This window comes from Sphaerodactylus townsendi, linkage group LG13, assembly GCF_021028975.2.
Source record: "Sphaerodactylus townsendi isolate TG3544 linkage group LG13, MPM_Stown_v2.3, whole genome shotgun sequence".
Lineage (NCBI taxonomy): Eukaryota > Metazoa > Chordata > Lepidosauria > Squamata > Sphaerodactylidae > Sphaerodactylus > Sphaerodactylus townsendi.
In genome coordinates this window covers 22,502,384-22,514,241 of record NC_059437.1, presented here as the reverse complement: position 1 = coordinate 22,514,241, position 11,858 = coordinate 22,502,384, and the positions used below count along the sequence as shown (strand labels likewise).

Here is an 11,858-nt window from a genome sequence, read left to right as displayed (position 1 = left end):
CAAACAGTGGCATAGCGCCAATGGGGCTGGGCGGGGCACGACGGGGGCGTGGCTGGGCATTCCAGGGGCAGGGCATTAATAATTTCTCTGTTACTGTAAAAAATTCTTACTGTAAAAAAAGTTCCTAATTTCCAGCTGGTATCTTTCTGTCCATAATTTAAACTCATTATAGCAAGTCCTATCGAGTGGAGCTGCCAACAGAAACAACTACTTCACCTCTAATTGAATGCCTGTCAAATACTTAATACTTTCAAATACTTAATTTTGTTTCTAGAAATCAAAAGAAGGATACTTTCCTTAAACAAGGAACTTTACCATATTTCTAAAACATGTTTTTAAAACAGCCCAACAGGGAGAATGATTCCGTTTTCTACCTTTGCTAACCAGCCACATAGGAAACAACAGGACTTTATGATTTTTGGACCTAATGGAATTTCTAATGGAAAATCAGACCCAATTAGTAACCCCCTCTCGGCACACACAAATAATTAGTAACCCACTCTCGGGAACTGGTGAGAACCTGCTGGATCCCACCTCTGGTTCAGTGCATTATTGAACTCTTCTCGTGTGCCTTACATGCCTTTAAGGTTGGTCACCATTCTGCTGGTTTTGCAGATGAGAAATGAAGAGAGGTGGCTTGCTTAATGACCCCCAATGAGTTTGAAGAAGGACAGAATTTGAACTAGGGTCTTCTTAAGTTATAGTCTACATTGCCATTCTAAGTGGCTTTGTTTCTAAACCCACTGACTTTAACATATTTAGAAAGATTGTCACTCTGTTTAGGATGGCATTGCAAGTTTCTTGGCTGCAATGGCACACCAACAGTAGAAAGGGGCTGTTACCCATGCCACTTTCTCAGAGGTACACTGGGGGGAAATGGTGCCTGGGGCAACACCTATGAAGCCTCCCCCGCACCCCACTTACCTTAGCCGGTGGCAACAGTCCCAGACAGCCTGGCGGGGCCCAGGCCGAGCCGAGGGGCGCCCTGTGGGCCTGTGGCAGGCTCTCAGCTGGGAGCTTGCGGGGGCCCACTGGGGCCCCCCGCGTGATCTAATTGGGAGCACCCGGGGTCAGTCGACCCCCCCATGTACCTTTGGTGGATACACCACTGCACTTTCTTAAACAGTCCCTTGTGCAAGATCCCAGTGTTTCCGTGCCAGGTGAACGATCCTCCTTTTGGGTGGCTGGACGTTTGTGATAGATTAAAAAAACCCTCCCAAAGTGCAACCCAGGGGCAGAGCAAGGGGGAGCAGCACCTGAGACATGTGTGCGCCCTGCACCCCTGCCACGCCCATGCCAGGTGCATCCCCCACCCCGTTGGTGCTATGCCACTACTGCAACCCTAAATACAATAATGACTAAAATCCACTTACTTAGCAGCAAAGAAGTTTAGGATTGCATTGTAAAAGTATAAAATATTCAGTATATGTACTGCCAAAGCAAAGTATACAGTATTATTTACAGTGAGGCTGGGGGAGTAGATTGTATTGATAAGATTTGGAACAAGTGAAAAGTGATTGCATCTCAGATTGTAAAGCAGCCTGTTAGCCAGGGTTTTAAAAAGTGATTGTGGTTGTCTGTACTCTGACTCAGATGAAGATGTTAGCACTGTCAGTTGAGGTTCATTGGTGGATAAAATTGTATGCTTCTGCATTAGAATATAGTCCCAAAATGAATATGAGGATGATCATTCATTTTTATGTGCTGCCTTTGTCAAAAACCATTATTTTGTGCATTATTGAACGTGATACTTTGATACAGGAGCATTCATAGTTTATTGAATGACTGTCACCAACACTTGCTTTTTGCAAACTGGTGGGCACTAGGATCCAGGCGGAGCATTCTAGAACAGAGAGGATCCAGCCAGTTGAGTTCTGTGGCAGGGGTACACAGTGCTACTTTCTGAATCAGAATACAGTCAACATTGATTTCCCCAGTTGTACAGCTCTGATTTATTGTCCTGTGCCAGTAGTAATCAGTCCTTGTATATACTTGCTTGTAGGTTGCCAGCACAGAGCTATTGAGTAATGGCCTGCTGTTGTCTCTAACAGTACCATCCTAACCAGTTGTATACCCTTATAAGACATTAAATGCAATGAGCTTACAGGGATGCAACTCTTAGGATAGCACTGTAAGCCTCCTGGAAAAGCTGATGTTCTATACAGCTCCTTAGAAAACACTAATTACTACATACTGAAAACATCCTAGTTTACAGTTGAAGCCTGTTTTGGTCTGCCTGGGTCTGCATTGAACAAGCAAACTCATGCAGGACTTCAGTACCTCTTCTATCCAAAGGAAAACAGCAAGCTGCAACTTTCCTCTTCATGGAAGAAGAGAATCTACACTTAAGAGTTAAACATTAAGAGGGCAGAATCTGATGGGAGAAGCTCATTGTAGGTAACTGCATAAAGTGCTAAGAAAATCAGGCGGCAGGTTGGGGTTGTAGCACTTAACACTGTTGCTGAACCTTCTCCAACATTAATACAAGTAAAATCCGGAACTAAACACTTTCAGGCTGACTTGATCCTCTTACGGGCAAGCTCAGCCTTTTGGGATAATTGTCTTTTGCTTGTTCTGAACTGCTGGGCTTTGCATAGCTCTGTGACCTCAAATCCTCTGCACTGGCCTGTGTCACAAAGGAGGGCAGCTGGTGGGCTCTGCTCATTTCCTCTCCCTACAGCTGTTGGAACATCACTAGAAGCTGAATGTGGGACATCCTTTGTGGCACGTGGGAGAGGAATCTTGAATTTCCCTCACAGAAACAGCTAGGTCTTCTGAGGTTAATGTTAGACTGGACTTGTTTTTAGTCCCACTGCTGTGATGAGAACAGGTCTGACATGACTATGTGCCGGTGAAGCTGCAGCTGCAACAAAGCCCATGTTAATTTTTTCCTGTATATATCAGAGAAATACAAGGCTCAAACCCTTCAGCGGCTCAAATAAATATGAGAAGTGCCTCCAAACCACGTTGCCGGTATACTTGTCCAGCCAGAACATTCTGCAATTCTAGACTTAGCTGAAAAGCCTTGTTCTGTCTTCAGCCTTGAGAGGAATCAACTGTGTCTAAATCAGCCCTGCCAGATGTTTACCCCATTTGTTTGCTGTCTTCCCAGAAGCCCTGTTTGTTGCCAGAGCAACTTCCTGAGTGACAGCCCTAAAGAATGTCATAGTGATAACACAGATTGAAGCACTGTTTCTTCCAGCTATGGAAACGTATCCATATTGCCACACTTGTTGGCATAGCACTCCTTACTGTCAGCAACCAGAAAAAAAAAAAGGGGGGGGGTTCCTAAAAAGTCATGGTTGCTGAAGAAAGGGTTAAACAGAGCTGATGTTATCACCTATTACAATCAGTAAGGTCACTGTATTAATCTTGTATGCCTTATAGTTTTGCATATTATTGTTAAAATCTCAATTTCACAATTATTGCTCCTTTTCCTTCTGCCTGTATATATTTTGCTGATTGGGAATGCATCAGAAAAAGCAAAGTAGGCCACCGAAGCTGATGTTCTGGTATAGGGGCCCCCAATCTTTTTTGAGCCAATGGGCACCTCTGCAGTTCTGATATGGAATGGTGGATGCAACTACAAAATGGCTGCCACTAGAGGCAGAACTACACACAGAGAGGAAGTGTAGGGGCAAATGGGGGGTAATGTTTGGAATACACTGGGAAAGATGAGTGAAAAAGAATAAAATCAACATGGTGCAGGCAGCTGCTACTGAAACAACATTATTTTGATCTGCCCAACCAGTCAGAAGCTCTGCTGGGCAAGTGCCCCATCAATTTGGTGGGCGCCATGAAAACGCTGACTTTGTTTTGCATTGTGATACAAAGCTGCGAGAAATTCACCCTTTCAAAAGATGTCGAGAATGACGATGACACACTCAACATACATGAAACACATTCCACAAACATTAACAAAATGAAGAGTTTAGCAACACAAAACTGTTTATTATTTATTAAATGACACAAAATACCTAGATAACAGACTCACTCTTTTTAAAGGACATGTATTTACATTATTTACCAAAGAAGAGACTTTTCTGTACCCATCACTGACTTCTTATGAAACATTAAAAAGATTTTTTCCTTTTGCATTAAAGGACGCAATGCTGACATGCCCCATTTGCAAGATCTGGGTGAAGTTGAACATTTCTATGCAGTGAACAAGCACAGCCTCGTATTCTAAATGGCCTTGTGAAAAGGCTTCTGAAAAGGAACAGGTTTATTTCCCCTCCCATGTCTGCCCCTCCCTCCCTCCCCCAAACTCCAAAGGTACTCTTCTGAAGAATTTACTTATACAAAAAGTATATTACATTTTTGAATGCTGCTGTACTCTTACAACTTTAAACTCTTCAAAAAGGAGATGCTCTTCCTATTATATGAAAGCACTAAAATTAAAGAGTGGTATTTTCAAATGCACAAACAAAAAAAGTTCTTTTAAAGAGAAAGCATTAGGACAGATGATATGCTCGGAAGAAGTTAAGGAGACCAGGACACACATATACACAAAACGCGCACATGCGCAAAAGACACGAAATGAGCATCTGTAAGATCAAAAAGATAAAACCACTGCTAAAGTAAACTTAACAATTTTCTACTTTTTTATTAACTATATGTACTTTGGCACCTTTGTGTAAGCTATAGAACAGAACAATCTTTACAACACATTTGCCATTAGTTTTGAAACAAAATGGTCACTTTTATTTGTTTAAACTAGCCAAGAAAGAAAGAAAAATAATCTGTTCTGGGTATAAAGATTTTTTTTAAAAAACCCAAAAAACTAAAATATTCATCAGAATAAATTGTAATTTCTTATAAATTAGGCTGCTATAAACTGCATGCAATAGAATGAAAGATTTAAAAATTTATGATCAGACAAGCTGTGTGGGTCACAATCTAAGCCCACTGGAAATAAAGGTATATACTATAAATATATTTATGGCTCAATAAAGCAGGCACATGATCTCAGCAAAAAGTTGCTGAACAGTATGGCTGAGAAGTTTTTTGTTTTGTTTTGCCATAGCTATCACCAGTCCAGGGTGGGGTGCAGGAGAACTTGTGATATTTGCTGGAAAATAAGGGAATGAGGGCAGAGGTGTTTGTTTGCTTCAGATCTAATCTGAACTTCTCCTAATGCCCTTGTTACAATACTAAGTGCTGCCTTGGGAAACCTTACACAGAGTGCAAGAATTCAATAGAACAGTCCAAATTGTTGATTTACTGTTGAGATGTCCCTGGACGCAACTCCAGGATCAAAATACTTTCTAGTCCAAAACTGCAGATTACAGTTGGAGTCTTATTTCGAAGTTTAGAATAGTTTCCAACAAATGTATTTAAATCATGTACTTTGTTTTACTGCGCTCATACACCAATTGTCTTTTTAATTTCCATCTGTCCCCCATGCATGACTTCTTTTTTCTGCTGAATTTCTTTGCCATACACAACATAAAATGTTATTCAAAGGGGAAAAGTATAGCATTATCACATACCATGGGGTAACAGAGAGCATGAAACTAGAACGTAAAGTTTTTAAATGCCCTTCCTGTGACAAATTCCTTGCTACTGTTGACTAAATGTTTCCACTGTGGGGGATAAGAGATAAATAAAACCTGAAGGTAAACTACTGAACACTCTTTGTTGCTGGTGCTGGTTGTGAAGACCTGTGGAAGGTCAGCACTGATGGGCGATAGCTATTATCGGTATTGCTTCATGCAGTGATAAACTGCTTCGCTTTTGTTCAACAAGAACCCTGATGTTGGAAGAGAATAGAGAAACATTTGGAATAGCACAGGTTTTAAAGCCACGTTGGGAAAGGATCTCCTGGACATAATGAATACAATACAGTACAGAGCACAGGGTCTTCTTTAGGATGCTGGATGAGATGATCTGAACAGCTAAACTAACACTGCTCAGTCTACAAGTTAAGGATTTAAAGAAAATAAAAAAAGAAAAGGGGAGGGGGTTGCTTTCAGATTAGAAGTTTTGAAAAAATTTCTTTTCATAATTCTCTAGAATACTTTGCAGGTACTTTTTGCTCTTCTAAATTAAGGAAGAATTGGGGGCCTAAACAGATACACCAGGCCTTAAAACTGTGCTATTGTCAAGCAAGGGTATAGTATCCAGGGCCAGCGTGATCATGGGCTAAAAACAAAGGATTTGGGTGATGGGGAGGATGAAGCATTGATCCCTAATGTTGGTTCTCTTGCAACGGCCGTGGAGGAACAAGAAATGCTGAACTAATACCAGAAGCATTGCCCACTGCTGTGTTCATTCAATGAGAACTTTTCTCTTTGGGAAAAAAATAAAGGGGATTGAGAGAGAAATTTCCCCATGGCAGCTTTTACAGTAATATTTATATATTTGCAAAGTATTTGGGAATGGAAGGAGTTTCAGCAGTCTACCCCTAGTTTTAATGGCAGTCTTTGCAGCACAAACCCAAGCTGTTCAGGATGCCAACAACAAACATGAATAAGCTACTTAAATCTCCCAAGTCCACTTGCAGGGGTGCAAATTCCCTTTCCAACAGTTGCAAAAAAGTTTTGGTATACTCTGAGAGTACGGTGGAGACTTTTGTTACTTTGAGTGACAGCCAAATCCATATATGCTTTTGTATTTTGATAAATGCATCCAATAATTCTTTATAGCAATTAAGAGATTTGCATGCAGTTTAAGCATTTCTTTTTTAAAAAATGACTACAGTTGTGTTAAATGTTTACCTTTTTATTGTTTTGAGATGAAAAAAAAGGGATGATAGCTTTGCACTAAAGAGAGACCCTCTTTAGATCTGGGGACCAATAGAAATCACAAAGACCAGGTACTTCCTTACAGTTTTCTGCACATCATACCAAATATCATGCAAAGAGTTCAACAGCATTCTTCTTAAAATGTAAATACTACTCTTTTAAATGGGCATATTAAGCCTCTGGAAAAGTCCATTCTACTATTCCCACCCCCCTCCGTTACGTTGCTTTCACTCAGTCATCTGTAGTAGAAAAAGTTAATTTAATGGGACCAACAGGCTTGTTTATCCACCAGCAACCAAGTAGAACATCAAGTGTGCAGAAAAGGAAAACAAAGGCCCATTGTGTGTGTTTTATGCAATGTAGTTGTACTGGTTGGGATTCTCCTTGTCTCTTTCCATGTAGTCTCTGTCAATTAACGACTCTATTCTCTTCTTAAGGTCAGCGGGCTGCAAAAGCAATTCAGATTATCAGCAGCTGTTTTAAACCTCTTTTAATAAAAAAACAATTGAGAGCTAGTGTGGAATAGAGGTTAAGAGTAGGTGGACTCTCATCTGGTGAACTGGATTTGTTTCCCCACTCGCTCCTACACATGAAGCCTGATGGGTGACCTTGGGCTAGTCACAGTTCTCTGGAACTCACTCAGCCCTGCCTACCCCACAAGGTGATTTTGTGGAGAGAGGAAGGAAAGGGGTTTGTAAGAAGCTTTGGGACTCCTTACTAGAGAGAAAGGCAGGGTATAAATCCAAACTCTTCTTCCTCCCTTGATTTTGCCAATGTACTCTTCAACCCAATTCCCTCAGGCGTGCAAATCTTTATAAATAGAGGGCAATTAGATTTGGTATCTTATCTTCATTAATAGAATAGGCAGTCGTAAACATGCACTTCTCTTGTCCACAGGATCTTTTCAAGGTTGGCTCTATAAACAATGGCCTTAGCTAGTGGATTGGAGGTGGGGTGGCTGGTCACCTCTGACACCCTGCTAGCACCACTTCCCTCTCATTCCTTACCCCTACCACGGGTGTGAAGCAGCTAATGCTTGTCCCCTCCATGCTCTGCTAGGCATGTTTAAACTCAGGGCAACAAACTGCACATACCTAACAGGGCTTCTTGAACTTGTATAACATTCCTCTCACAGGTAGAAGCAGCAAGCACCAATAGCTGAGCTGCTGCTGGATCTTTCTATGTACGAGGGAAACATTTGACTCCATGATGCACCAAAGTATCTACCTTGAGCATTCTGGTAGCACACCAACAGCAGCTCACTGCGACCCTAGTTGATCATCCATTGGAAATTATTTTCACTGTCTGGCTGAATAACCTGAAGCTCTGATATGCCGAACATTAAACTGAAACTTTTTCAAAAAGTGCTGAGTTAAAAGAGTATTAACGATATGTTGCTGAACACCGTTTACTCTCTTACCTTTACTGGGAATTTCAGCTGGTTATATACCTCTGACACAAGCAGATTGTGACTAAGCGTCTTGCGCATTTTCATGATTCTCACAATTGCGGCATCTATTTGGTATTGCCGATCCTGAAAGACTCTTTCTGTAGTGCTTGCTTGTTCCTCCACCTGAGCATGTATAAAAAAAGTGGAGAACAGGAAAAAAAGAAGCACGTCAGGAATCAGTCTATTATTGTCATCTCTAATGTGAATGGAGTAAATTCAACTGGCTGTACATTTTGGGTAGGGAATGTATTGATGCTTATCTGCATACTGTACTCTCAGACTAGGAGTCTCTCCCACATAACTCAAGATACATGAAACCACCTGTTTGAGTAGGAAGGGGACATTGTGTAGGAAGGGAAAACATTCTGTACATGCTCAGAGTCACTTCATACGCTTCAAGAGCCAGCATGGTGTAGGGGTGTGTGTTAGGCTAGGATCTGAGAGTCCCAGGTTCAAATCCCCATTTTGCTGTGGATGTTTGCTGGGTGAACTGGGGCTAGTCACATATTCTTAGCCTAACCTACCTCACAGGCTTGTTGTGAGGATAAAAAGCAGAATGAGGAAAGCTGCTTTGGACCCAGGGCCATATTAACCCACGGTCGGGCCCCAAGGCTTTCACGTACTTTGGGCCCACTCCGGAACTTCAATCTTTTATCCCACTCCAGCTGACAGCCTGACCCTGGCACAGCCTAATATCCGTTTCGAGTCCCCTGAAAAATTTTACTTACAATTTTAAAATACTTTTGTGTGACTAGAATTCTTCAGGGAAGTACATTCCGGGAGTATAATTGTTTAATACTTTAAAGTGAGTAAAGTAATATTTTACAGTGAATAAAATTTTTTATTATTTATGAAAATAGGTAATTTGGGGATAATCTTTAATATAAGAGACATTTTGTTTCACAGCAATAAGGAAGCAGATAATTATCTCTTTGTGCAAAGAGCACTTGTCAGGTCAGTGTCCATCTCTGTGTCAAATTTACAGGCAGACGATTGGGAAGCAGAGCTTATGCCATCATTTACCTTTTCAGTATTCATACAGGCATTGATGCCCAGTTGAAATGAAGTCTGCTGACCTCTTTTCTCACAGCACAATTGTTCTTCCTTTTCTCTTTTGAAATCCTGACTTGTGCTTGTACATGTTGGCTACCATTTGTTCTTTTTAGAAATGGATAAATAATTAACTGCTTTGGCAGGTCCCAACGGCTTGTGAGAACGTTCAAGCATATGAGATCAAGGTCATGACAGTATTACTCATGAAGGTGTAATAAGGGAGGCAGCGGCATGATGTCACAACCCTGACGCTAGCGCACTATTGGTTCACAGTTTCCCTCCGCTCCTCATTGGCCCAAAACAAACCTCAAATTTAATATTGCTGATTTCTCTCTTTCACCAGCAGGTACTGAAATCAACAGTGCGGTAAAGAAGACTGTAGCAACATTCAAGTAAATATTCTATTTGAACCATTTTGTGACTGTTTCTTGTGTAATAATATTTCAAAACTCAAAACTTTGCATCTGATATATACGCCTCTTACATTCAACCATGGGCATTTATAATTTCGCAGCAACATACAAATTAGTAATCTCTTTGGGCAATAAAACCTCTAGATAGGTTTGTATTATGTGTAAACTTCCTCAAGCCCAATACCTATAAATAATACAAAATGAAAGAATAATCAGACCTACAACAGTTTTATTGCCCAAAGAGATTATTAATTTTTTATGTTGCTATGAAATTTTAAATGCTCATGGTTGAATGGAAGAGGCATATAAACACAAATGCAAAGTTTTGAGTTTTGAAATATTGTTACACAAGAAACAAGCACAAAATGGTTCAAATAGAATGTTTATTTGAATACCATTATAGTCTTCTTTATTGCACTGTTGACTTCAGTAACCTATTGGCGAAAAAGAGAAATTGGCAATATTAGGATTGAGAAATTCTTTGAATTGATCTGGTTCTTACAAACTTAAAAACAATTTGGTGCAGAGTGGTGTTGCTTTGCCTTTGGGTGCATCTACCCATTTTTTAATGGTCAAAACAAACCTCAGGGACTGCAGGGATTCTATAACATTCCACAAGTAAATGGAGAAGTTTACAACAATAAACATTTAATAAAAACGGACTAAAATAGGTGGAAGAGTGAATGAAGCATCTCCTATCTTTTATTACTCTCGCCTGAATATTGGAATACAAATGTACAAATGAAGCATCTCCTATCTTTTATTACTCTCGCCTGAATATTGGAATAGAGATATTGACAAAAAAGGAACCGTAAGCAGTATGGCATTAAAATAGTATATGTATGTGGGTGTGCGCGTGTGTGAGAGAGTATATATATGACATGTATAGATACATATGGATACATACATTTGTACACATATTGCTATGGCACAGACTGCAAAGTGCGTTTAACCACTGGAGCCTCAGGGTGCTGGTAATAGTGCCTCAGCAAAACAACCTGATGGGCCCTTAGTCCCTGCAGACTCCGAGGCTTCAGCCTAGTCAGCCTTATCGATAATATGGCCCTGTTTGGATCCCTGTTGTGGAGAATGCCAGGGTATAATGAACTAAAATAAATAAGGTAAAACCCTTATTGTAAACATGAAGCCCATTCAAAAGAAGTAGGAAGGACATTAATCTTTATTATCAACTCAAAAACATGTCTAGAGACAGTGCACTATCAAGCTCCAACTTTGATGCCTGAAACATGAGCTTTCTTCCCAGGTTACTTAAAACAGGAAGAGAATTGAGGGGCGGGGGAAAAAGAAGATATTAACATAGAATAATTATATCTAACAAGCCAGCTGCCAGAAGATTCTAGCTCTGACTAGCATGTATGCAGTATAAACAGGTACCCAAACAAACGTTCAGAAATAACAGGTCCAATGTCTTTTAACCCACAACATAAGAACATAAGAACATAAGAACAAGCCAGCTTTGGATTCAGACCCGAGTGCATCCTGGTCCAGCTCTGCTACTTTCATGGTGGCCCACCAGGTGCCTTTGAAGTCCACAGTAGCCAGGATGTGAGCCTTAATGGCCTTCTGCGGCTGTTGCTCCCGATCACCTGGTCTGTTAAGGCATTTGCAATCTCAGATCAAGGGATCAAGATTGATAGCCATGGAGTGAGCTTCTCCTCCATGAAATCTGTCCAAGCCCTTTTTAAAGCTATAAGGGTTTGTGGCCTCACCACCTCCTGTGGTATATATTCCAAACACCAATCACACATTAGGTGAAAGTGTTTCCTTTTATTAGTCCTAGTGCTACAGCATTTTCAATAGAATGCCCCTAGTTCTAGTATTGTGAGAAGAGAAAATGTCTCTGTCAGCATTTCTACCAATACATAATTTGTAGGCTTCAATCCTTATCCCCCCTCAGCCGCCTCCCTCTCAAACTAAAAAAAAAGGTCCCAGCACTGGGAGGACGAACCAGTCCCTCAATCACATCCTTGTTTGCCCTTCTCTGCACTTTTCTATCTCCTGTATCCTTTTTTGGGATAAGTTAAGAACTGGACACAATTACTCAAGTGCCAGTCACTTCCCTTTCTTTATATAAAGAGACATGACAATCTTTGCGGTTTTCATTATCAATTCCTTTTCTAATGATCCCTAGCATAGAGTTTTGCCTTTTCACAGCTGCCATGCATTGAGTTGACA

At 40.7% G+C, this 11,858-nt stretch overlaps 1 protein-coding gene across 1 annotated transcript in view; it reads right to left on the bottom strand.

Moving 5' to 3' along the window:
* Positions 1–3,930: 3,930 nt before the first annotated feature.
* Positions 3,931–11,858, bottom strand: part of CUL4B (cullin 4B) — a 37,203-nt gene continuing 29,275 nt past the window's right edge. The window contains exons 15-16 of the mRNA XM_048513811.1: positions 8,167–8,319; positions 3,931–7,192 (exon numbers count right to left, since the gene is read on the bottom strand). Of these exons, the coding sequence (XP_048369768.1) occupies positions 7,097–7,192; positions 8,167–8,319 (249 nt within the window). The 3' untranslated portion in view covers positions 3,931–7,096. The remainder of the gene's footprint in view (positions 7,193–8,166; positions 8,320–11,858) is intronic.